Source organism: Tenrec ecaudatus, chromosome 17 (assembly GCF_050624435.1).
Source record: "Tenrec ecaudatus isolate mTenEca1 chromosome 17, mTenEca1.hap1, whole genome shotgun sequence".
NCBI classification, from domain to species: domain Eukaryota; kingdom Metazoa; phylum Chordata; class Mammalia; order Afrosoricida; family Tenrecidae; genus Tenrec; species Tenrec ecaudatus.
In genome coordinates, this window is record NC_134546.1 from 10,895,171 (window position 1) to 10,922,938 (window position 27,768).

The window sequence follows — 27,768 nt, forward strand, 5'->3', positions numbered from 1 at the left end:
TTGGTTACTTTGTTCCCCCTGCTGCCCTGTTGCACTCTCTTTGCACGCACCCCCGCCCCGCTGTGCGTGGGGCAGACGGAGCACACTTTCGGAAGTGTCTCCAGTGTTGTTCCCTGTAGTGCTATGGGTCAGTGATGGAGCGTCATGTCTCTTGGTGGGGCAGGCCCCAGAGTCCTCCCTGTTCATTGACTGCTCCAAACAGGAATGTCATCCCCAGGTTCTCTCTGTCTCTCTCTGTCTCTTCCTCTTAGTTCACACCTGTATCTTCAGTGCTGTTCTCTGTGTTACATTCTTCTGGGGAGGGGGTCAGAACATGTTTTTAAACTGATGGTGGTAGCAATTGTACAGTTATACTTGATCTAATTGAATTATGGATTGTTATAATATCTGCAAGAGCCCCCAATAAAATTATCAAGAAAGAAACATCAAGAAAGCCCAGTCCAATTCAAGACCATGGTCAAATGCTAGCTGGAGACTACCACAGCTGCCAGCGAATAAAGCAGGACGGTGAAGTGGCCTGTGGGTGCAGAACTAAGTGGATCCACATTTGGCCGGAGCATGGCCAGGCACTGACAGCTTCCAGTGTGATTTTTCTGGTGGATTGAGTAGTGACATATTATGGTTTTAATGACCATTTCCATGATAGTCTCTCAGATGCTTATTGCCCATTTGAATATCCTCTTTTGTGAAGTACCTTTTCACATATTGGTCATTTTTTTGACATACTGGTTGTGTATCACTTATTTTTAGGAGTCCATTATATATTCTGGATATTAGTTCTTGAAATCTGATAGTTGAAGTCCTCCAACTTTGTTCTTTCTGAAAAACAATATTTCAAATGGCCAAACAATCTCAGATAACATTTGCCCAGTCCTTCTTTGTCTTTCCAAACCCACGTTGTCTGTTGACCACAGTTCTGCAATGTCTCTTGTTCCGTTACCACTTTAGACTTGAGACTGGAAGCCCATCTAAAAAATAAAAAACCTCACCGCCATTGAGTCGATGTTGACTGGGACCAATTCTATAGGACAGGGTAGAACTTCCCCTGTGAGTTTCCAAGATTGTAACTGTTATGGGAGTAGAAAACCCCATCTTTCTTTTATGTAGGGAGCTGATAGTATCAAACAGCGAGCCTTGCGATCGCAGCCCAATACATAACCACCATGCCGCCTTTCTAGTGACAGGTCAATATTGAATCACCATCACCATTATCTACCTGGGCACCGTCCCTGCTAATCTAACAGGCTCAGAGGTCCACTTCTGATTACTACGGGAACTCCTCTGGGTCATGTTACTATTGATAAAGGACTTCCTATATCTGAATTCTGAAACCCAAGACCCCGTGATTGTACTAGTTCAGCAGTCCTCACCCTGTGGGTCGCGACCCCTTTGGGGCTTAGTTGAACCTTTCACAGGGGTCACCCAATTCATAACAGTAGCAAAATTACAGTTATAAAGTAGCAACAAAAATAATTTTATGGTTTGGGGCTCACCACAACAAGAGGAACTATATTAAAGGGACATGGCATTAGGAAGGTTGAGAACCGCTGTACTAGTTTTATAACATTGAAGATCTTCTTTGGTTTGCATTTTTAGTTACTGCTGCTCACTTGCCCACAGTCTCCTTATAAGGACATAATTTTCCACACGCAAGCATCCAAACTGCAGGAAGTCTGTCCAAATTCTCTATTCCTGTGATTTACCCATTTTTAGGGTACTCCACTACTACCCAGTCTTGAGACCTTCATGTCAACTACTTGTCAATACAATGACCTGAGTCTTCCTTAGCTGCCAAGCCTTTGTACCCCATCATTTGATTGCTCCTCTCTAAATGGATTGTGGCAGGTGGCACAGTGGTTAAGCGTTGAGCTAGTAACCAGAAGGTTGGAGATTTGAAGCTACTTAGTAGCATCATGAGAGAAAGGACTGGGCAGTCTGCTCCCATAAGGTTACAACCGAGGAAAGAAGCCCTCTCTGGCCGTCTGTCCAGTCACACAGCAGCATCAGCAGGTTTAGGAAGAAGCCAACGTAAGAGGACTATTTGAACACAACCTGTTCCTCACAACTTCACAGTGCTTGCTCATATTATAAAGAAATTGGGTCTGATTGGGCCTTCTGGTCCCTAGTTCATTAAGGATGAAGAGACATGTATTGAGCTTGCTATGTATGTGTCAGGCACAATATTACAGTAGCCCATTTAGCCATTTTTCTTTCCTGGTAAATAAGAATGGCTTGTTTAAAGTCCTTATTATCTGTTTAAAAAAGAAGTGGGCTTTGTTCATTTGTAAATTTATTAGCAAATAATACTTCAATTACTATTAACTTACTATTTTAATTAGAGTTGGTGAATAAATGTCTGATTGCCTACATCTACAGAAGGGACAAAAAGAATTTAACTTCTAGATGCCCAAAGAAGGAGCTCTCATAGCCTAATAGTTACACGTTGGGATGCTGACTACAAGGTCAGCAGTTTGAAACCACCAGCTGCACCATGGGAGAAATACAAGGATTTCTACTCCTGTAAAAAGTTATAGGAAACCCACAGGGACAGTTCTACCCTGTTCTGTAGGGTTGCTATGAGCCAGAATAGACTGGATGGCAGTGAGTTTTATCTGCTCCAAGATGATTCCTGTGCGGCAGAGATCAGACATGCATCTACCCTCTTTTATTTTATTCTGACTCCGCCAACCCTCCCACCGCACTCTGCTCTGTCATGGTTTCAAAGATCTGTTGCCATGACCACACAGAACGCACAGACAATACTCACATGTATGGGGTTTATTAGAGAACCTGCCATGTTACAGAATGTTAAGGCTTCGTTTCTCTTGTCTGCAGCACCTAGTCTCAGCCATGCTGGTAGGCACATCTCTCTCCCGTCCTCCCCTTGAGTCATGTGGTTCTGGCACCTCTCCTGCATGGGCAAGTGTTACAGAGCTCATTTTAGCACCCCTAAATACCCAGGGGACACTCAACTCTGCAAGCCAGCCTCCTGCCCAAAGACACTGAGTTTTATATGGTTTATGGGCCAGGAAGCCTCCTCTCTGCTGCATGGTCTTGGTACGTTGCTCCTTTGCTTTCCCTCACTGTCTCAGAGCTAAACCCCCCCCCCCCCCCCCCACCTCCCGGTAGAGAGATGCACTCCTGATTCTTTGTCCTGCTGGTGGTGGAATTCTCTGTTCCTACAAAAGGCTCACTTTATGCCTCGTGGAATGGCAAAACTGCTGATCCTCTCTGTTACTGTGGCATATATCCTATTTGCATGCACCACCATTTGGTGGGAGTTACAAAAGAGCCGTACCAAGTAATTTCACCTCACTGCAGTTGGCCTGGAGGGAGACCATGTTTTAAAGGACATTTCAGGCCTCTTTTGCACTCCTTGGTTTCTGTCCTCTGCTGAAGAATGGGAGCAGCCGCACTCTGAGGTACTGAGGGGGGAGCTTGGCCCGAGCAAAGACCTGCTGGAGAGAATCATGCAGCTCAAGGTGACTCCCTTTAGACTTGGAATGTGGAACTGTCTGGAGTCTGGAAGACTGATAGGATACTTGTCTCACTCCACTTCAAAGGGGAGTCGGGGAGTTTCTTGCTAAAGTACAACAGAAAGAAAAACCACTTTCTAGGTTGTTGCTACCTTTGACAAGAAACTTCTTGATCCTGTTTTTTACATTTGCATTAATATTTTAGTTGAAATAAGCCTGGAATCATTGAGGAACTGCCCGACCTTAACCACTGCTGCCACTAGGGTTCCTTGGAAAATTGCATGTTTAAATTCATACATACAAATTTTCTTGAATGATTTTCATTTTGAAACTGTTTCAAACATGGAAAGTTTGCAAGTTCAGTATAAATAACTTCATTTTTTGAACAGTTTGTAAAGTATGTTGCCAATCTTTTGTTCCCATCACTCCCAGATACTTGAGTGTGTATTTCCGAGAATCAAGGACACTCTCTCACAAAACCACGGTGCTGCCCTCAAAATGAAGGCATCAACGTTGCTACATTGCACTGTGTAATCCTTGGACCCCAGTCAAGTTAGCCAACAGTTCCAGTAATGACATTTACAGAAATGGGATCCAATTGTATTTAGCTGTCTTTTCTTTTTCGTCTTCTCAAATCTGGAACAGTTCTTCAGTCTTGATTTTCATGACCTTGATATTTCTAAGATTACAGGGCAATTATTTGTAGTCTGTCCTTAGATTTGAATATGTCTGAAGTTCCCTCCTGGTTAGATTCGGATTGTTTCTGTGACAGGAATGGTGTAAAAGTGAGCCCTGTTCTTCTCTTTGCATCTCATCAGATGGTGGGTGATGGCGATATTTCTACAGCTGCTGCTGCTGTCCGCTCTGATCATTTGATTAAGGGAGTTGTCGAGTTACACTTCTTCCTTCTGTAACCAAGTATACCGTGGAGAGATACTTTGAAACTATGCACGTATCAGGTTCCTCACCTAACGTTCAGTTTCTTCACTTACATCTGTGAGGACTCAGTTTATTTTTTTAGTGGCTAGTAATCCATCATCATCCTTATTTTATTATGAAATTGTCTCAGGATTGGCCAGTAGTAGCCCCATCAAGCTGGCCTTTTGTCCTTTTGCCATGACCCCATCTTTATGAATGCTTTTAAATTAAAAAAAAAAAATGAGCAAGAATCCTGGCTGCTTAACATTGTCATTGTAGGGATATAGCATACTTTGTCAAATAATCCTTTTGGAGCATTTTATTTAACATTTTTGGAGAGCATAAAATACAGTAATCATTTTTGGACCTAAGTAATAATATACACACTTATGCTAATAATTTCCTTAGTCTTTAAAACTAAAAGTGGAGTTGATTGAGTCAAAGGGTTGTTTTGCATTTGTTCTGTAAGAGTTTATGTATATATTGGCAGCATGTCTCCTGAAAACTTTTTCAGGCCCCTGAATCACTCCAACATCTATCCCAGGAGGTGGTACCCACTTTAGGAAACACTGGTATAAATTTACTGCCCTCTATGGTTCCTGTCTAATATTTGAAGTTGCTGCAGTTTATTGATCTATTGTAGATAATTCTGTGTGACTGTGCTTTATTTTTTGTTTATTTATTGTATCCCTCTGGCTTTAAAAAAAAGTTTTATTGGCTTATAATTCATAGATCATTTAATAGTTCAACCATATTAAGAAGAGTTTTGCAATCATCACAATCAATTTCAGAACATTTTCATCTTTCTCATATTCATTGTTATCTCCCCATAAAAGTTCTCTCCAACTTCCCCTACCATACCCATAGGTAAATCCTGATCCAGGCACTGTCTCCGTTGAGTTAGCTATCCAGGATTCCATACACAGAAAATCATACGAGACAAAACAAGAAATAAGTAAGAACAATGACAAAAACAGAAAAACATCTAAATTGAAGAGAAAGCAGAAAATATTAAGCTGAAACAACTCTAAAATGGGTCAAAGGGGAGATAAAATGATAAGGTGTTACATTTTAACATAACTACATCTGCCATAATCAACTTTACAATGTTCTCTGTCTGACAGCCAGCCTATTCGTGCCCAGGGACTATGGTCCAAGATAATTCCCCACTGGAGGTTTATGGGTTTGCAGCTTTCACTGCCATCTTCAGCCTTCCGCAAACCCTCATGAAGTAAGAGACAACACAACCAGGTGTATGTATGCGCTCTCATGTTCATTACAGCACAGTTCACAACAGCGAGAAGCTGAAAACAGTCCAAATGCCTATCAGTAGAAGAATGGAAAAAGAAACTCTGGTACACGCAGAGAATGGAATACTATGCATCCCTTTTTAAAAGGGTGATGAAACCATGAAACACCTCAAGATATGGATGGACCTGGAAACTAGTATGCTGAGCAAAGTTAGTCACAAAAGGACAAATGTCTGAATCTACTACTGTAAGGATAAACACCAGGACAGTGGTCGGCTTCTGCTCACAGATCATGTCATCTAATCTGGTCTTTCAAACTTCAAGATAGTGAAGCTGCCTAGACCCCATGAACCATATATCACCCCTTTTATTTGTAGCTTAAAAAGAGCTTCAACAGAGGAGACCTCACCTCAGCTGTGGTCAGTTTCTCAAGATATGGGAGAGGAGAGAAAGAAGACCTGTTAGTGCTGCCATGCAACATTATTCTAAAGTCACCCCCAAATCAACAGACTCCTGGAAGAGTAATTAGTGAGCCTTACTGGGAGTCGACGTCAAGATGTGGAGGTGTGGGTGGAGGGTATGTCTGCCCCACAGAGGGCATTTGAACTTCTGTAGTGGGTGAACTGGGTGGAGCAACCTCCCACCAGGAAAAAAAAAAACACTAAACGATACCGGTAGAGAACCCAAACGGAGAACATGTCGGGTACTATTTTCTAACTAGACACTTTTGGCCTAGTTTCACCAGCCCATGGTGACTGAGGCCACTTGCTGTGGACAACTGGGACCTTGTACTCTGCCCTTTCAAAGTGCACAGCATCTTCTGTGGGCCACACAAGAAGGATCTGAGTTTGAAACCCCACTGAGCAAACTGGACTTTACCTTAAACTCACTGGTGGCAAATGTAAGGAACAAACAAACTCCCTTGAAACACCCTGGTTTGGGAAGAAGCAGCTGACCACTATCCCAGGGTTATGGAATTGGTCTTCATTGGACTTTGGTTTGGATCTCTAGCTTTGTGACTACCCAATGAATGGTGGCCTGGGACTATCATGTATGTACTCTTTTATGCTCTCTTTGCTTTCTTGTGGCATGTGTTAGTGTGGAAGACATGGTTCTGCCTTTGTGAATGAGAACTATTGAAAGCTTTTCTCTGTCCCCAACCTCATTGTTTGTATAAATAGTGTCCAGTAACTTGAGCTTTTAATCTGTACAAGTCAACAATGCATGTATTATAGTCTGAAAAGCTGGCCTGTACATGTATAATTTATATTTCTCAACAGTGTTTTAAATTCTATACCACGGACTAAATAATACCATCAGTGGAATTGCCTTATGCCCCATAGGGATGATTTATAAAGTTCTGTATTACAAAATGGTAATGATGTCTCTAAAGTGAACCAGAGATATATGTAAACCATAGAGAGATAAATGGATTTTGGGCTCAAATTTAATTGTTGACCTACAAAAAAACTAAACTTGCTGCCATCAAGTTGATTCTAACTCATAGTGGCCCTATAAGGCAGGGTAGAACTGTTCCTGTGGGTTTCTGAGACTATAACACTTTATGAGAGTAGAAAGCCTTATCTTTCTCCCTTGGAGTAGCTGGTGGTTTAAACTACTTGCCTTACGGTTAGCAGCCCAACACATGCCCCACTCCGTCATCAGGGCTCCTAAGAACAATTAGTTCTTATTATATGGCCCAACTCCATACTTGCCCTCATGAAGAAATCACTGAAGATATGAGTGGTATAACAAAATGTGGTGAAGAAATCAGAGGATGCCTGGCTATCAGAATAGCATCTGGGGTGTTAAAGGCTTGTCTTAAAACAATCAACCATCTAATTGAGACATCAAATAAGTCCATACAGAAGCAGCACGCCAGCCTATGTGATCCAAGGATTGTAAATAAAACCCAAATCCAGAGGGGAGGTATCGGCTTAAATACTGAACACCCAGTTCATTGATGATTCTTGAAAGAGCACAATGCACAAAAGGCAAAACTTCTTTTTACCAATTAAGCTAAACTGTTGTTTGGTTTTAAAGATAATTTCAAGGGATATTTGAGTAGATGTTGAAAGATGGCCTCTGAGCAATACTGGTAGCATCTCCATTCTCCACGGCTTCAGGAAGTCTCGAGTCCATGTTCTACATTTCCCTCCTTTGGTCAGAATTCTCCGTGGAATCTTTGATCAAAATATTTGGTTATGGTAACCAGGCACCTTCCAGCTCTGCTGGTCTCATGGCAAAGGAGTAAGTTGTTCATGCAGGCAATTAGCACACATTCCATCTCCTTTTCCTAATGCCCTTTCTGTTGCTGCAGGCAAATAGAGGCCGCTTGTTGTGTCTTAGATGGCCACTTTCAGGTGTTCGTAGTCCCAGGAACTACACAACAAAGTAGGCGGCAGAATAGAAGCACTGGACACCGAACGGACTGTGCATGAAACCTCCAAGCCAAAGAACCAAATCCCGTGAAGTGTTGGATTGTTCTAGCCTCAGCACTTGTCATTGTTGTAAATATATCTATCACAAAACCTTTGGCCAAGTCAACTTTCTACAGATGTACAATTTATTCGACAGGTGTTACAATCATTTTCTGTGCAACCCTACCCTTAATCAATGCAGTTTTTCCCATCACCATTAATTAGCCCTTTTCCCCCATCCTCCCACCCCTAGTAATCACTGATAAACTTTGGTCCATATACTGTTAACCTCTTGCCTTTTTATGTAAGGGAAGTCATAACAATATTTGTCCTTTTGTGTTTGGCTTGTTTCCCTTAACATAATGTCGTCAAGCTCCATCCATACTCTCACATAGGACATATATTTGATAATACTCAATTGGGTTTTTGGTGAACGGTTACACTGCAAGTTAGAGTTCCATTTCACACTTTCCACACCGATGGTTTAGTGACAGTGTGTTGATGTTCTCTGTATGCTCAGTTTGTTCTCTCTCCAGTGCTCTAGTTGCCCTGCCCCCTTATTTATAACCCTTGGAGGAATTATAGACCTTTTTTTTTTCATATTGTTGGTTTGTAATTAGGACACTGATCTTATGAATAATATATATAAATTGAACTCTGTTTTTTTCTCTCATCCAACTTGAAATCAACATTTGTGACTTAGAATGGTCTGTGAGGTCATCAAGCACCACATAATTTTTCTTGTCTCAAGATACATGAGCTTGTGGCTTGTGTGTAGACTTGTTTCTTCTTTGAGCTTCTGATTAAGTTTTTACTGTTTTACTCCTGGTGAGCAAAGGGCTGTAGTATTTTAGATGGCAACCCACATGTTTGTAAGACCCATGGCCTTAATTTCACTAGGATGCATGTCTGATATTTGCCATGGTAGATTTTTAAATAGTAAGACTTTCACAGATGCCTGGATGGCACAGGTAGTCACGTGCCCGACTACTCGCTGAAAGGTTGATCATTTGAGTCCACCCGTGGTAATTCAGAAGATAGGTCTGGCAATCCACTTCAGGAAGGTCAGTCTATGGAGCATTTCTGCCCTACACACAGGGCTCTCCTTGACAGGGAACAAACAGCAATTTCACAATTTTATACTTACAGACACACTGCTAAAGACCAAATTAATCATGTCCATAAAGCATTAGAAGGGATTATCAAGACAGTAGATGTAGGAGGGAAACAGATTATGTGTCTCGTACTCCTACCCCCTACTACACACACACACACACACACACACACACACACTTTTAACTTTAAACCAGTAGCAGAAAGATGGGTGTCTTAGAGCTAAGTCATTTATCCTTTTTGTAAAACAGATCATGTAAAGTAGGCATATTACAGTGGAGGCATTTACTTTCCTACGGCTTGCTCATTTTCCCCAAATAACTCTTAATGATTGGCCAGTCTTAGCCTCACAAATCCTTTTCAAAATTCCAAAACTCTGGCAAAAGTTCCCAGAAGCTTGGGATCTATTGTTGTTTAGCCAACTTAGTGACCTTTGGGGAAATTATTCCCCAGTAGGCCTCCTTTTCCTCATCTCTAAACTAAATTCTGTGGTTTCTAAGGTATCTTCAAACTCGAAAAATAGAAAATCCTGTGAAATTTCATTCTGAAAGTTAGAATTGACTTTCTAGCTTATAAAACTGATTGTATCATATAGTAAACATTTTTCTAATATGAGGGGTTTCAAGGAAATGTTTTCATCATTTTTTAATTCTATTCTTCCACAAACTATTTGAAGCCTATCACCACCCAAGTATCTAGGCTGGCAAATATCTTTTACTTGTTTATTCCGAGCTGGTTTTATTCTAGGCCTTTGGTGTCCTGCCTTTGCATTTAATGTCAAATCTGTTGTGTGGCCCCTTTGACTCCTTAGAACTGACCGACCCCAGAAATGTTCCATTTAGAAATCTCACATTTCATGTGAGGAAAAAAAGGTTATTATTAATTCTGTAAGTATGAAAAGGATTACTCAATATATGAGGTTTGGTAATTAGTTGGCTACTTAGGAAAAAAAATTAAGATCCTGTTTTTTACATATCATACTCCAAATTAAGTTTCAGGTGTATTAAAAATTAAGTATTAAAAATCATGCATCCAAAAATAGAAATGAATTATCTTGGCTTAGAAATTAACATTAAAAAGCAAAGTGAGGACATTTTATAGAAAATATTACAGAAAATTTTTATATTTCATTTACAGAGTTAATGCAAATCCATGAAAGCACTGGATCCAAAAAAACTAGAGAGCTTCAGAGAAAAGGCACATATCCTGAAACAGTTTTGAGAATTTAACTTTTATAAGATTCTCTGAAATTCTCTTCTTTGATAATATTAATAACTAATGCCCTTGATAGTATGTGTGTATATATATATATATATATAATTTTCCTTGTATATACTATAGCTGCTAAAGAAATCTCACATAAGGAAAAAGAAATCGTATTAAAGATACAAAGTGAAGTGATATAAATTAACATGGTTTTTAACTAGCTTGTGGAGTCCCTAGGTGGCACAGTTAAGCCTCAGCTATTAGCAGAAGGGCAGTTCAAACCCACCAGAAGACCCTTTGGGAGACAGGCCTGTGCATCTCCTCTGCACACATGAGATGAGAATTTGCCCAGAGCTGGAATTCACTCAGCAATTAACAACAAAGCAGCTTGTGAGAATTTTGAAAGACTTGATATGGGTTTTCTGTCCGCACCAAACACAAGAGACTTATTTATTCTTTTCTTTTTTAACAGGTACACATTAATTATTTGAAAGCAGTCAAACAATGGAGCCAGACATCATTCGAATGTACTCTTCCTCCCCACCACCACTGGACAATGGAGCCGAGGACGATGATGATGATGAGTTTGGGGAATTTGGTGGGTTTTCAGAAGTTAGCCCTTCTGGTGTAGGATTTGTTGATTTCGATGCACCGGATTATCCTCGTCCCAAGGAAGAGTTTGTACCTTCAAACCATTTTATGCCAATTCATGATTTCTCAGAAAATGTAGATAGCCTCTCAAGCTTTAAACCCGGGAAACACGGTAATGAGGAGGCTGGCACTACTGAACTTGCTGCTCCTGTGAAAGGGCCGGCCGATGTTTTACTCTCTGCCACCAGCAAAGAAATAGTTTCCCCTCAAACATTAGATCCTTCTATTGATGGTATGAAAAGTCCCCGAGATTTGAATACAGCACTGGAGCAGGTGCAGAATGTCGGAACTCCTGGAGGTTTCTCCCCAGGAGGTTTCAGAACTGATCTAACTGTGGTTCATCCAAACCAGCAGTCAGATAGCTGCAACGGTGAAACGCCGCCTTGTCTGGAGATCCTGACAAATGGATTTGCAGCTTTGGAAACTGTCAGTCCTCAGGGAACAGAGGAGCTGGACACTGTAGCTGACTCAGAGGGCCTAACGCCTCGGAGCACTGAGTATAACTTGGACTCTGCACCTAGCCCTGCTGAGGAATTTGCAGATTTTGCCACTTTTTCCAAAAAGGAAAGGATCCAGCTAGACGAAAAAGGATGTACAGTTTTAAAAGATAGAGAATCACTAACAATTCAGGAAAATAATAAAATTAACAGAGTCAATGAACTGAATTCCCTAAAAGACCTCTCTTTGGCCCGAAGCTCTGACAACCAAGGAAACTCTGACAGCGAGGATCAGGTTGGCGTTTCTGAAATAAGCATGGAGAGTAGAAGAGGTTTCCGTACCGACGAACAAGGTCCTGACGCCCTGCAACAAGATGCCTCGTTACACTCAAGTGCTCAATCACATGCTTGGAGTCTGGCAGCCACAGAGGATCGCTCAGAAGCCAGTAGGAGAGAACAGTGGCAAACTGAGGGAAAACTGGATGTATTTACTCCTAAAAGTGCCGACAGCCTGTGCATGGAGCACACTGAGACCAACGATGATGCTAATGACGTTGGCTCTCCCGAAGAAGAAATGACCAAGTTTGCTGAGCCGCAGAGCCCCAGCGTGCTTCCCACAGAAGAAAACGTTGTGAATGATTCCCTAAGTGACAGGAGGAACGACCCTGGGACTGGGAGCGACACAAATGAGGATGATTTCGGTGCCTTTGGCATAGCCTGCGGCACAACTCCACCGTTTGCTGTTGGCCCTCATGAACCAATGCGTGATGTCACTTTTGAGGAGTCCTCAGATCACTTTCCACATTGTAGTGAACCAGGTGATGACTTTGCAGAATTTGGGCATACGAATACTGTTTCTTGCCAAGAGATGACACGTACTGAGTCAGACTTGAAACCTACTTCTGACGGCTTATCCGAGGGATGTCAGCTGGCCAGAAAGTCTTCTGGGACAGGCATTCATCCTGTTTCAAAACTGAAAAGGGGGCAAGAAGGTGAATTTGGAGATTTTGATTCTGTGCCAAATATTCAGAATGACTGCAGTGGTTTTCAGGACGCTGATGATTTTGCAGACTTCAGCTCAGCTGGTCCGTGTCAGGTGGCAGATTGGGATGCTTTTGAGGATGGGCAGAAAGAGAGTTGCTCCTGGGCTGCCTTTGGAGACCATCAGGCTGCTGAATCTCATCATCGAAAGGAAGCCTGGCAGTCGCATAGGACAAATGAAAATGTTGATGCTCCAGGTACCCCCACAACTCACAGAGTCCCAGGAGCAGCTTCCGGAGGAGCCGTTGCTGCTGGCCACACTCAGGAATCAGCTACTTCAGTTCAGGTATACGAGTTTTTTCTATTTTGTATGGCATATAAATAGCCAGGGAGTTTCCTAACTTTGTTTTTAAAAAAATCTTTAAAAAGAAATTTTATGGGGTACCTGCTAAAGGACTCTTCTGATATATCTTACTTGACCTGAGTGTGGGTTAGTTATCTTTTCCACAAGGCTTGAGCCAGTTAGACAGACAGCCCTATAGTAAAGCTCTTGGTAAGGTTGTTCTTTATGTGGATGAATTTCTTTCATAATCATAATTGGTCAACTCTGTGTTTTGATTTGTTGATGAATATAAATAGCATTTATGTCAAACTCCTTTCATTAGTAAAATAACAAACAATTTGAGTGAATCCTTTGGTTTTTACCTTTACAGTAATTTTAAAAGAAGGTTAAATTGAGATTTTAAAAAAGTTTTGGGTTTTTTAATTTCAAAAAAAGATGTCTGTTGATTTTCATTTTGTTCATCTTAGACTCAGAGCATTGAAATTTACTTGTAGGGGAGAGAAAGCAAAAATTGAAGTATGCCTGTGCTGAAGGCTGTGGTCAATTGAAAGATAGAACAAGAATTTAGAAAATATGATTTGGACCTCATAATTTAGCAGTCACTTTTAAGAGACCTAGTGTAAAGGCGAGTAGGGACTAAGGCTTAGACCTAAAACAAAACAGCCATAGGTTGACTTACTGTGGATGTATTTATTTGCGTTTAATTTCTTAATATGTGTATTTATGGTCACTGTCCTTAGGACATATAAGTGTCTGGGAGACTATGTCCATCTCCTCCCTCTCCTGCATCTGCACTTCATCCTTTTCTGAGCTAAACTCATCCAAAGAAGCTTCCATAAGTTTTATTTTTATTTATTTTTTAAATCATCTATTGGCATCTCTTACAGATCATAACATTCCATACATCAGTTGTATCAAGCATATTTGTACATATGTTGCCATCATCATTTCCAAAACCATAAGTTTTATTTTGACTTCGAGCAGTCCCAAGAGGCACAGTTTGCTATCCAGGTTGTTCCCTTGCCTGGAGTTGTACTGTGAATTAAATTTCCCCACTACGAGTTAAATTTCCCTGTTCTCGACCTTGAGGGAGGGCAGGGGAGGAGTGAGCAAAATTGAACACTCATTTTATATTGATAATTGATAATGTTAAAATATTGTGAATAAAGCCAGAATCTACAAACTTTAGTTCTCGTTATCTTTTGTTAAAAAAACCATTTTCATTTGGAACTATTTCTGTAGTCTGGGTGTAAATTGAAGTTGGTTACACATCATTGCTTTGACATCTTAGGTGCAATCAGATGTTAGAGAAATTATGGTAGTATCATTTGGTGTGCACTGCTGGTCACTTTTCACTTGACTTGGTGTGTCTGAAGAGTTTAATTTGCTGATTCACTTGTTACATGGTTTTGACTAATGTGGGTTATTCCTATTGAGTAATTTATTACTGAGGCAGAAGATGATGAACTAATTATAATGCAAATTGAAGACTACTGCATTGGATCTTACCCTTTCCTTACTTAGTTTCATTTCACAGCTAAACGGTAGGTGGCACTGGTCTTGGAATACCTTTCCGTGGTGACCTTAGAACTTTGAAAAAAAATATAACCACTCAAATAGAGTTCCTTGTATCATGACTTTATATAATTTGCTAATTGGAATTTAGATCGTAATGAAGCATGTGAACTTTTTTGAATCTAATAGCTGAGTTCAAATTTTGACTCACCCTCTTGTAAGTTTTATGATTTTGGACAAGTTCTCTGAACTCACTTGTTTATAGGAAGGAGATGATGTTTACTTCAAAGGATTTTTGTATGGATAGAGTAAAAGTAAAAAAATACTCAAGTACATGTTTTGTAGTAAAATTTAGTTTAGTTTTCTTAAGATAATTTTATTGGGGGCTCTTACAGCTCTTATAACAATCTATACATTAATTGTATCAAGCATGTTTGTACATATGTTGCCATCATTATTTTCTAAACATTTACATTCTATTTGAGGCCTAGGTATCAGCTCCTCTTTTTATCCTCCTTCCCTCCCCACCTTTATAACTCCTTGATAAATTATAAATTATTGTTGATTTCATATTTTATACCAATCGCTATCTCCCTTCAGTTTTTGTCGTTAAAAAAAAAAGATGACAAAGATACGGTAAGGTGTTGAGAGCCAACAGGTGATCTGGTCCAGCTCAGACTTCAGGCTTTGCTTTTGCAGAATAAGCAACACAAATTGAGCAGAATTTTCATGTTGGATGTGGTGGAGGAGAAACTTCTAGAAGGGCCCCTGAATGGGCTAGAAGGAACAGTTTGGGCGGAGAGTTGAGGAAGGAAAGTGGGTCAGCCTTGCTGAGTAACTGGCCAAGCCAGTGTCGACAGATCACACAGGGACTTCTTCCTTGCCCATCTTCTTCCTTCCCATACAGAGAATTCTACTGACTATCGTGTTCCGTAAAACACGGCTGACTGCGGCAGTGTTAGGGAAGCCCAGAAATCATCACAGACCAGTTGCTTGGCTTGCTTTAGTCCTGTGGAAACCGACCTAAATGTAACTAGTGCCTAGAATAGAGTCCCGGCAAGTGACTTTGCCCAAATTCTGCTTTCAGTAAAGGCTGTGAAGCTCTTTTTAGGATTCAGGACTCGATAAAATTCTATTAGACAACTATGGGAGTAATTCTTGGCTTTGTGAATTCAAACAAAAGGTAGAGTCATTTCAGATTCCTCCAGTTTTCACTATATTTGGTATGTGACATGCCTCTTTTAGTACTTTTTTTTAACCCTACTAAAGAGGCACGTTAAAATTGTACCTGTACAAGGAGGCTTCAAAAAATTCATGGAAAAATGAAGTCAAAAGATAAGGGAATTTTTCCACCCGTTTTTTAAAGCCCCCTCATGTAACTCCCTTGGGTCATTATTTTGTTGCAGTAATTTGTTACTTGATTGAGAAAAAGTCAACCAAGAACAAATCTGTTCAAACTTACAAAATATCCGCAAGCTACTTCTCAGATGTGGACCCAATAAGCCTCAGGTCCCAATAAGCCTTTTGGGTCAAAGTCACAGTGTGAACATGTTGAGAAGTAGACAGTCTTCTCCCTTGGGTGACTGTTTCACCCTCTGAGAGTTGGTTATATTTCAATCTCTTGACAACATTCTCATATATTGTTGAAAAGCAAATGTTACCATCTCCATGGGATAGAGGGAAAGATGTCAAAATGGTTCTGGTTTAGAGCTAAGATTTAAAACAACAAAATAATAACAAACCCTCCTTTCTCAATCCTCTTTTCCAAAGACTGTTCTTGTTCTGTACATTGTTATAGCTTTTCAAAAACTGTTTAAATTTTGAATGTTCCAGAAACTAATTTCCATTGAAATTGCCAGAGTGCTTTTCAGCCTTTGTAGGGGAAAGGCTCATGTCATATGCACTGCATTGGACTCTGAGCTATTTCCCAGTGCTAGAAGCCACTCTGGATGTGATTTGAGTGTTTAGGTAACTGGTTGATTCCTTATTAGCTGTCCAATTAATATTACTAGAGAAAATGTTGTTAGCTGAAGGCTGGTGTTTGAGAGCTTTAACAATTAAGAGTATGACAAGGAAAAAGAAGAGCATGCTTCAGACTTTTCTAGAGGATTTTAAGTTGTCAGTTTGTTCACCAGGAAGTCAGTGTTCTGAAACTGGGAACAGCATTTTTCACCTTCATTGATTTAATCACTTACTTCCGATTTTGGGTAGGTTTTCCCTTTAGGTAAACATTTGAATTTTAGGACTGAAAACAGCAAAGTGAGAACAGGATAAGGGAACTAGACGGAAGGCTTTGGTTCTATAGCACTTTGTTTTTTAGATAACATTTCCTTCTTGCTATCCTCCCCTCAGAAACTTGACATTCTGGTCTTTAATTCCAAGCTAATACTTCATTAGATTTATTTCAGAAACTACAGAGAAAAATACAAATCTTCTTTTTAGAGTGTGGTGAATATCACAGTGGGTTACTCTTATTTATATGTAGCTTGAATGTGGGAATTGATAAATATACAATTGTAGGTTATACTTGATATCTTACTTAATAGTTAATGGTAGCGAGGCACAAGATATCCTTTCAAATGGAAGATTAAATTACCCAGTGGATTTTATGTTTCTTACAAACTTCCATTTCAGTTCCAGCACCTAGTGCTATCAATATAAAACTATTGACATGCATCAACTTCTGGTCCCAAGCAAAAAACTGGAGATACTTGAAGGAGTTTAGAAATGGCCTACGAAGCAGAGTCTAGAATCCTACGTTCTTGTAGGCCCCGTTGAAAAGCTGAATGAGGCTTGCAAAACATTTCATATTTTTATACTTTATTTATAACAAAGAGAGCCCCTGTGTCCATGTACAGACAGCTTGTATCCTGTATGAGTGAGACATGTCAGTTGGGAAGATCTGCTCTAGACAATCAGGTGGAGTTGCCCCAGTGGGGAAACTGAAATGCAGCTTTTACACCCCTGGTTTTCCCACACCCCAAGACAGGAATGTAAAACCAAACTGCCAGGTGGTGAAAATAGTAAATTTATACAACATGCTTTGTCCCCATTGATTAGCTAAGCCATCAGATATTTTATCATGTTTGCTGTCCCAGAAAACGAATCTGGCTTAAAAAAAAAAAAAAGCATAATTATGGAGACATCCAAGGTAGTGAAAGATCCGGAAAGGAAAACAACTACATTAGAAGTTTGTGAAAGAAGAAAGTATTGTAAAAGCCAGTGCCCCAAGGTTTCATTATGACTTGGGCGGTGGGGGGGGGGGCACTCTGAAAATAAATGTAAAGGAACAGTAAGTGGATAAGCACTCAACTGCTACCAGCAGTCGGTGGTTTGAAGCCAGCAGCTGCTCCCGGGAAGAGAGGTGGTGTGGTCTGCATCTGTACAGATCACAGCTGTAGAAACCCTGTGGGGCCGTTCTCCTGGGTCCTGTAAGCTTATGGGGAGCCCTAAGCAACTCAACAGCAATGGGTTTTGAGTACATGCACAAGAGTACATTTGAGTGCATTCCAAGAGGTATGGGAAAATTCCGCTCTTTGCATTCTATTCTTCTATGAACTTTTTGAAGCTCCCTTATGTGGCTTTTTGTATACACACATAGGTATATAATTATCATTTGAACAGTTCACATAAAGCTCTGCTAGCTATTAAAACATTATCATGGACCCACAAAATTATTGTAGTTCCTGGGTCCCGTGCCCACTGGATATATATACATATCTTGGTTAGAAACAGGGCTCTCCAGGGGCTTAGGTGGAGAGCAAATGTTTTGAGAAGGATGAGGGCAAAGAATGTGCAAATGTGCTTTACACAATTGATGTATGTATGGATTGTGATAATAGTTGTATGAACCCCTAATAAAATGATGTAAAAGAAAGAAAAGCCAGAAAGGGGAGTAGAAATACCAGGAGGGTAAGGGAAAAGTGTGTGTGTGTGGGGGGGGGGGGGTAGGAGAGGAGAACTGATCACAATGATCAATGCATAATTCCACCTCACCCCCACCCTTCCAGCAGAATAGCAGTCGGTGTAAGATAGGAAAGCAATAATTATCAAGGGGTCACAAGGGTGGGGTTGGGAGAGGGAAAAGAGGAGCTGATACCAAGGGCTCAAATAGAAAGTAAATGTTAGAAAATGATGATGGCAACATATGTACAAATATGCTTGATATAGTTGATGCATCAAATGTTATAAGAGCTGTCAGAGCCCCCAATAAAATTGTTTATTTAAAGAAAGGGGGAAAAAAAAGAAGAAACAAGGCCCTAGGGTCACCCTGCTGGATCCAGGTCTGGGTTCTGCACTGACTTGCATTAGTGATCTCCTTAAACCTCGAGTTTAGAGAATAATCATAGTGTCTACTTTGAAGCTGGCTGTGTACAGGCACAATAAAACTGTGCACAGAAAGGTGCTTATCTATCAGAGTGGCTGGTGCCTAATAGGTGCTTATTGAGTGCTAGTAGTTACCAAATGAACTGACCGGAAAATGGTTTTTAAGTATAGGAAACTGTTTCCAGTGTTCTCTCACCCCATGAACACTGGAAAGTCACAAGGCAACACAGAATATAGGTTCCCAGTTCAGGCCCTTGTCAATATACCAACCTCTGAGCTATTTTGAGAACAGAAGCTGCCATTTGGGGCTAGTTCCTGTTCTCACAATAGCTATGACAGGTAGGAGCTCTTCTGATCACAAGTGCACTTCTGTGCAAATAGCAGACCACCTCCTCCGCTTCTACAAGCCTGGATGCTAGCAGAGAAATTCAAAAGGAAACCAAGCGCCTGCCCTGCAGAACATTGGATGTGCCACCTAGCACTGATCAGCACCGAGTCCTTCCCATGCGAACTGCCTCCTGTGCTGCTGCTGCTAGCCTGAGAATTAGGTGCATGTAGGAATACCAGGACATGACAGATTTCCATAAGCCTCCCTTCCAGCTAACTAGTTACCAGGGTCTCTATTCCAGATCAGAGGAAATACTCAAAATGTTCCCCCAACTCTGTACTAAGTGTGTTAAGGGTGTGTGTATTTCTTGTAACCCTTATAGGCATGTACAGTATAGCACTGACTGTTTCATAAGAATGTAGTTTGCTGTATTGAAATCCATTGTAGTGTTAGATGAAAGAGCTTGCTTGCTTTATAAAATGTAGTCATTGCCCCAACTATTAGCCATGAAATCGGTTCTCTAAGGGCTAGAAATATTTACAATACCCCAGGAAGTGAGTGGAAGTGTGGCCTGGGGAAGAGCATCGTGTTGGCTTGCCAGAGTGTTGCAGACCAGCAGTGTTGCCGCAGCCAGCTGTCACTCAGGAGGCTTCAGTTCTTCATCTGTTATGTGGGCATAAGCTTACTTATCTTGTGGGTTTCTTTTAGAAGAGACGTCAAGTAATGTATAGCATTGGGCATAGTAACCAGTACATTCAGCTATTACTATTTAGATATGTTATATAAACATGTCCAACCTATCTATAGAAACTATTCAAATGGCTTTCAGTAAGATGTACTTTCACTAAGTGGAACAGATTTGCCCCCTGTGGTCGCAAATGAAAGTAAAATGTTTTTTCTTCTTCTTTTTTTTTACTCTAATGCATACTGGTTTCGTTAGCATTTATGACCTACTAACTGTGCAGGAAAACCTATTTGTGCTCCATTTTCCTTATCTATGAAATGGGTGTAATCATATTACTGTTAACTGCCTTCATATGGTTCCTAAAGCCTTAAATGAGTTTATGTGCATAAAACATTTATTAGAATAAGGCCTGATACAAGATAATCATTAAACAAAATCCAGGGGTGGGAAGGCTGGGGGGTAGAGAGATGCTGATACCAAGGGCTTAAGTAGAAAGAATTTGTTTTGGAAATGTTGATGGCAACATATGTAACAAGTGTGCTTAATACTGTTGAATGATGAATTGTTATAAAATTTGTAAGACCCCCCCAATAAAATGATTTTTTAAAATATTTAAAATCAGAAACCATAATACAACATATCAGGCTTTTGTAGTTTCTGTTTCCAAGGGCCCTTCTTTTCACCTTTGATTGAATTTAGGCCCTTACTTTCCTAAAGTGAATCTTAGTTTCCTAAAATAAATCATTTGCTTTACCTACACTTCTTTATGTGTCTAGAAAAATGAGTTCATCCAGGCCAATTCTATCACCCAGTCCAAATAATGAGGTTAAAAAAAAGTTGTGGTTTTTAAAAAAATATTACATTAATAAAAATTTACATATCCTGTAACATACTGTTGGCATCTTTTTTTTCTGAGTTTCCCAGACACATGGAGTTTTTAAGAGTAGACGGTATGCTCATTTAATCAATACCAGAATTAGGCCACCTATTTTAGCTAACTGCCTGACACAGAACCAGGGATTCATTTAAGCAAGAGAAGCCCAGTATATGAAGAGCCCAGGTAGTGCTGTCAGGTAAGCTGTGAACTGTCAACTACAACCTGAATGGTTCAAACTCACCAGCTGCTGCATGGGGAACAGATGAGGCTATCTGCTCCTGTAAAGATCTCCAACCTCATAAACGCTCTAGAGGAGTGGTTCTCAGCCTTCCTCACGCCAGGACCCTGACATACAGTTCCTCATGTGGTGGTGACCCCCACCTTAACATTATTTTCATTGCTCCTTCATCACTGTTATTTTGTTACTGTTAGGAGTCATCATGTAAATATCTGATATGCAGGATATATTTTCATTGTTACAAATTGAACATAATTAAAGCATAGTGATTCATCACAAAATTTCTCATGACAAAGAAATGAAATGTTGTCTTGGCGCATGGTGTAGCATGGGTAACAGTCTTCATGCCCGGTACTCGTCTGTGGGCATATCTGCATGTGGGAGGACCCACCTGGAGACGGATAGAGGAGCGGTGTCTCGGTTCCTATGACCATCAGAAATAAGTGTTTTTACGGTGGTCTTAGGTGAACCCTGTGAAAGGGTCATTCGACTCTCCAAAGGGGTCACGACCCTCAAGTTGAGAACTTCTGCTATATAGAGTTGATGTGATGTGAGTCGGAATCAACTTGATGGCAGCCGGTTCAGGGGGGTTTTTTTTAGTTGTTGATATCGGGACTTCAGAAATTTCATGGAAAATGGAATTAAAAGATAATGGCATTTTTCCACAAACCCTTTTGAAGTCTTGTATTAAAAAAGTTTCTTTTGACCCATCCACTGCATGTTGTCTTATTAAATATGTAGTTGTAATATTGATTATTTAACCTAACCAAAACTCACTGCCATCAAGTTGATTCCAGGTCATGGTGACCTTAATAGGACAGGATAGGACTTTTCCATTGAGTCTCTGAGGCTTGTAAATCTTTATGGGTAGAGGCTGTGGCATCTTTCTCCCAAGGAGCAGAGGTTGGGTTCCAGCCATCAACCTTTCTGTAGCATCCCACGCTCAACCCACTGTGACACAAGGGCTCCTGAACTCTCTGAGGACTGCGGCTTAACCTCATTTAATTTCTTAATGCAATCAAGATTTAAATCTTCCAAATACCAAGTTGATCAAAATGTTCACCAATTTCTAACATTTAAAAACCTTAAGAGTAGCATTAAGAGTTTTCATTATATAAAGGGCTCTTAAAATAGATATTTTAAAATTATCCCCCTCGCCCCAATTCTATAGGAATATCTCTAGGAGGATACAAAATATTTGGATTATTTAATTGCTTGCTCTGGTTGAAATCGATAGATTGAAACGTGTGTTTTCATCATTATTTAAGACACTACACAGCAGTAGAGAAACATCTTGAGTAGGCTGAGAGCCTAGTTTTGACAGTCTTTTATTTTATTCCCTGGCGAATTTTTTGTATCATTTGTTTATAATAGCAAAAACCAAACCCAACCCACTGACGTTGAGTTGACTCCAACCCTACTCTGTAGGTCGGAATAGTACTGTTCCTTCGGGTTTTAGAGGTGTGCGTCTGGATCGGAGCCGACTGCTTTCTCTTGAGCTGGATTTGAACCACGACCTTTAAGTAACAGCCATTTCCCCACCAGGGCTCCTCTTAATAGCAATAGTAGCAACAAACGCTCCCGCCTCTTGAATGGCACACTAGGTGCCAGTATGTAATGCTCTAATTCTACATCCACTGTGAGGTGGCCCCAGTATTTATAACTGCAGAGATCTCGTCTCAGCCCCGTGGGTCCCAGCCCTCTATCAACATGGTGCAGTTACACCAGCCATTGACTTACTGGAATGCACGGTGGGCTCTCTGTAGTATGGTGAGCAAGGGGGTGGTGATGGTTATACCATCAAACTGGCCTTGCGGTGGCTGAAATGGATTTTCTTTTCAAAGGAGCGTGTCAGAGCAGATTTCACTGTCATCATTGTCTTTGCTAATTACCCTAGCCACTTGCTTGCTTTGCTGCGTTCTTGAACTGCTCGCCCTTTGTGGTGGTCAGTCTCGGGCTCAGTTATTTGCCTCTAGTTTGTTTATTGCTCTACCTCAGGAACTAGCAAACTAAGACCTCTGGGTCAAATCTGTCATGTCACTGGTTGGTGTAAATAAAGTCTTCCTGGAGCACAGTTGCATTTATTTGTTTGTGGGTCACCTTTAAAACCTAAAATGTTTACTGTCCAACCCTGTGCAGGTAAGATCCCCTACCCCTGCTCTCTTCCTGCCTCACTCATCAAAACAGTTGAAGTAATCCAATTTTGAAACATCTGGTCCTAAAGATATGTAGAACTTTCTTTTTAAATTTTCGTATACATACAGTAAAACCTGCATGAGCTGCAGCTCCACAAGCTGCCTTGTTATCCGGGTCTCCCAAGGGTTCCTTCCACCTTTTGTCAGGGCGCAGTCGTAGCATTTTTCTGTTCATTTCAGTGGAAAATATTTTCCTTTTCCTTCTCCGATAGGTTGTGACACTGAGAAGATGAGGTCAAGATTAGTTTCTTGTAAGACATTCCCTCATTTGAGAACTAGCTCACTGGTGTACCTACAACCTGGTATTGCCCAGATAAGTCAATGTATTCTGAGGGCCTTTTTCTTTATTTATTTCTTGGATAAACTGCCCCCATCTCATTAAAGGAGTAACAAAAAAGATACAAGAAGAATTTTGTTTTAATTTGCAGGGAGATAAAAATTGGTCATATGTGAGCCTTTGTTTACCTCCCACCCAGGAGGAGCCAGTGCCGCATCATGTTTCCAATTAGATGGTTATCTGATCCCTTCCAAGGCGGCTCTGACCCCGCCTCTCTAGCCCCCTGATGTACTCGGGTTTCACAAGCCTGGGGATCTGGAGTCTCCCCCTTACTTTGGGTTTCTTAATTGCTGGTGAGAGCCTTTTCCCACATCGCACACAGCAAAGTAATGAAGGTGTTAGAGGAACTTAGGAAAGGAGGGTCAAGGGAGAGTACCCTGAGACTAATTATGTGGCATGAAGCTTTTTGCCTGTTGCTGCATCCAAAATAGATTTTGGTTTGGAAAATGTTTGTGAAAATGTTTCCCTCTTGCTTTTCATTCCCCTGCTTGCTGACTACAGCACCCAACAGAAACCTGCCAGTAACGTGTGTCTGTTACTTGGCAGGAAGTACAGCCCTGATGTGGCATTTTCCTGTCCGCTGAGTATCATTTAGACTGCACTTCAACTTCCAGAGGCTTGAACTTTCATGGAGAGTTGATATTCCTGTTTGAGGTTTAAGTGGTAAATTATGCTTAAGTTGAAAAATGTCTGATATGCATCTGAGACACAATAGGGCAAGTAAGAATCAATACTATTACAGGTCGGCATGTAGACTACTGACACCCAGAAAATTTAAATTGATTTAAAACCAGCAAGTTTCAATTAATAAAAATACTCCAAAATACCATGCAATTTATCTGTCTGACCTTGGTGAATGTACTCTAGGAAACATACAGGCTTTGTTTAAAAGAAAGGTCATTTTCTATTTTTAAAAAGTATACACACGCACATACCATGGACAAATGAAATTTCGAAAATATTGTTAAATCACCAAAATTATTAAACTGTTGAATTTCTTATGGAAAAATTGAGACATTCTTTCCTGCTTTGTTTTGTACTTTTGGCAGTAGAGGTAGTTTTTTAAAAGACTGCTAAAATTCAGGTGCCTATACTTTTCCAAAGCCTCCAATGTTCATATTCCTGAATCCAGAGGACCTAAATGGTGGTCAGTGAGAGCCCAGTGTGATGGGAAATAACAGGACTGTTGGCTGTTAAGTTGAGTCATTTAGTTTTGGGAAAATTATTCAAACTTTGCGATTGCTTTTCACTTTTGACGAAGGCTTAAAAGAATTCATGGGAAAGTGCAATAAAAAGATAATGGAAAATTTCCATGCATTTTTGGAAGCCCTCTCATACAGCTAGGTAATCTTTCTTGTTACAAAATCTTGAGGTAGGTTAGCTAAGCTACTGTATATGTAGTACCGGGAGTGGTGCTTGGCATGTAGCATTCATGCACTTGGCACCTACTGTATGACCACCATGATTATTTAGAGTAATCTAACGTTTAGAGCAGTTAGAGAACGTTCACTCAATGTTTCTTATATATGAGTGGTAATTTCCTTCTCTCTGTTACAGTAGTTGGGAAGATTGTGTGTGTGTGTTTGTGTGTGTGTGTGTTAGATAAATCTATGACATTATTAAAACAAAAGAAATGAAAACCATAAACCTTTTGGGGGGGGTGTCTTAATGCAGACAGCTTTACTAAACCGGCTGGAGCGAATTTTCGAAGCATGTTTTCCTTCTGTACTTGTCCCTGACGCTGAAGAGGAAGCTACCTCTCTGAAGCACTTGCTGGAAACAAGCACCTTGCCGGTAAAAACAAGAGAGGCCTTAGCTGACAGTGGGTAAGTAGTAGACAGTTTTTAGATAGCATGTGTTTCTGTTAGTTTCGTTTTAATAAGTGTCTTAAAACCTTAAGAATTTTTAAAATGGCAATTATCTGAAAGCATTAAACTTGTTAACTCCTTGCCTCTTTACTTCTGAGCTGTTTCTTTTGATATTTCTAGATCAGTAGCCTACTCAGCCGATTATCTTATGTATTATGTATTCGCTCTTCCTGATAGGATAAGTGTGACTTGAGCTCACGCTTATTTTTCTCTTCATCCAGTATGCTTATATCATCACACATTTTGACTAAATTATTTGTTGTTTTCATTATTATTATGTCAATATTATTTATAGCCACTATTTCCTTTGTAGCACAACTTTATTTTGACTTAATACCTGCCTTTATTTTCTTTCCTCATTTACCAAGCCTTTCAATATCCTCCACCAGCCTCTAATACAATTTTACTTGTGGTCAACGCGATGAGGTTACGTGTTTGATTGTCTTCCGTTCCAGTCTGGAATTGCTTCCCCGTGGGCCTCCCACATGCATGCTGTATAACTGCTGCCCGCACTTGGGTTTCTTGTTAGCTCCCACTGGATAAAAGGAGCTTCAGGGGTACTTTTTAAATTCATTCTGTCCTCACACTCACCTCATAGAGCAGGATCTCCCCACTGTTGTTGGTCGTTTGAAATTCCACAGCCTTGGGGTGCACCTTCTTTTCATTTATTGGGTTGAGCATTGGGGGGCCTGGCTGTCTGGAGGTTCTATTCTTTAGTATGGTACAGCTTTTTTATTTTCTGGACTATACTTCATAATCTCTATATTAAGGAAAATTACTATATGTAAGTATATACAAATACACATACAGTGAATTAGGTGTTTAACTTGAATTTTTAAGAAATATTATTACCCTTGTCGGCACGGGCATGTTAAAGGCTCTGCCCACTGAATTTGAAGGGCCGTTTCCTTATACAAGTACTCTGACTGATGCTTTATTTCTAGTGCTCTGCTTTATCTTTCTGGAATGCCTATTAGTGGAATAGTAGAGTATCTAGATTGATTTTTTTTTCATTTTAATCTCAAAGTTACTCTTACTCCTGAGCACCTCTTCCTCTCTTGCACCTCACTCCACATCTCCAGAGGCATTCCCTCCCTCTGTAGGGCTCTCCTTTCTCCAGTCTCCTGAGTGAGTTCCTACTCCTTCACCCCTCTTTGTGACCTCATATGTTTATGGGTTAAGTTCTTAATTATCTCTTAATTTTACAGAAAATACTGTTCCTTATTTCGGTGTGGTTCTGGAGAGAGGACAGAAAAGTTTATATTTTGCCATCTTGAAGTTGCTTAAATGTCATCTTTACAAGTATACTAGTTGTATAGACAGATTCAAAAGCGTTCATACTTTTCTAAAAAGTTTATACATTAGTTTTTCCCTGAGAGATTCATTCTAAAGAATGAATACAACTGTACAACAATGCATACCGTAGACTATTAGGAAGTAGTCATTGCTTCACTGTAAAAATGGTACGGTGGGGCCTTTCAACCTCCTCTGTAAGTTCACAAGGAAGGAAGAGTCAAAGATCAGCATCAGCCGAAGGCAGAGTCCTGCTAGACAGAGGTCACCAGTTCTGACACCAGCCTTCCCTCCTACAGCACCACGTCTCTGCTGGGTTCACTAATCTAGTGCAGAGGCCACATAGACTCACAGAGCGTACTCACAACTACAGGCTTCATGAAGTATAACGTTCCAATGTGAGATCAGGATTGACAGGTTATAGCTCAGGATCGGGAAGCATATAGGCAAAGTCTAGCTTCTTTAGTGCAGGACCACTTTCTCCGCATCTCTCATCCCAGTGAAGATAAACTTCCTCTCGACCCTTTGCCCCACTCAGGCCTGGCTGCTCAGGCAAATGTTCCGAGTGACACAGATAGATGCCCAGAGGCACCCCACTCTTCCAGGAATCCCCCAAGAGATTCATTCTAAAGAACGAATACGTCACTTGGCTCTCTCAAGACATGGCTCTGCACAGTCACAGTGCCTGCCTTGCTCAATGGGCCCATCGTGCCACCTCAGCCAGTCTCCGGGGTCTCGTGCCGACAGACATTTTCCTACCACTACTTCTCACTGTCCCCAGCAGTGAGGAGGTTCTCGGTGTGTGTGCTCCTCCGAGATCTCTTTTCCTAATGGTCATGAGGGCGGCTGAGTCAGAATCAACTCTACAGCAGAGGGTTTCTTTGGAGGTGTTAGTGAAGTTCCCTCTCCTAGCCTTTGGGTTGGCTCATTTATTTGACTAAGCTATCCCTTTGTTAAGGAAGGTTCCACGCTCCTTGTTTGCTTAGCACTGCCAGTCCTACCCATTCGATGTGTGGGCGTCCGCAGACTGGCTGGCAGGGCCACATGCAGCAGTTCAGTGCACAACACTTGGTAACAACAAGATTCAAACCATGACAGCAACTTATATAAAACTGTGGAACTATGACGGAGTAAATGCTGGTGCATCTGTCTAATAGCATGTGCAGCCTTTTAAAAAGATACACATGCAGACTAGGAAATGCATGAAATATGATTTATGTATGTATCACAGTCATAACCGGGTGTTAGTGGACCAAGACTCAAGGAAAAAACACAAGTATTGGATTAGCTGTATTAAGATGGTGGAGGTAC

General features: G+C 40.7%; 1 protein-coding gene across 2 annotated transcripts in view; it reads left to right on the forward strand.

Moving 5' to 3' along the window:
- AFTPH (aftiphilin) overlaps positions 1–27,768 on the forward strand; it is a 76,125-nt gene that overhangs the window by 18,701 nt on the left and 29,656 nt on the right. For both annotated transcript variants that reach the window (XM_075535193.1, XM_075535192.1), the window contains exons 2-3: positions 10,856–12,798; positions 24,971–25,122. In XM_075535193.1, coding sequence (XP_075391308.1) covers positions 10,888–12,798; positions 24,971–25,122 — 2,063 coding nt within the window. In that variant the 5' untranslated portion in view covers positions 10,856–10,887. The remainder of the gene's footprint in view (positions 1–10,855; positions 12,799–24,970; positions 25,123–27,768) is intronic.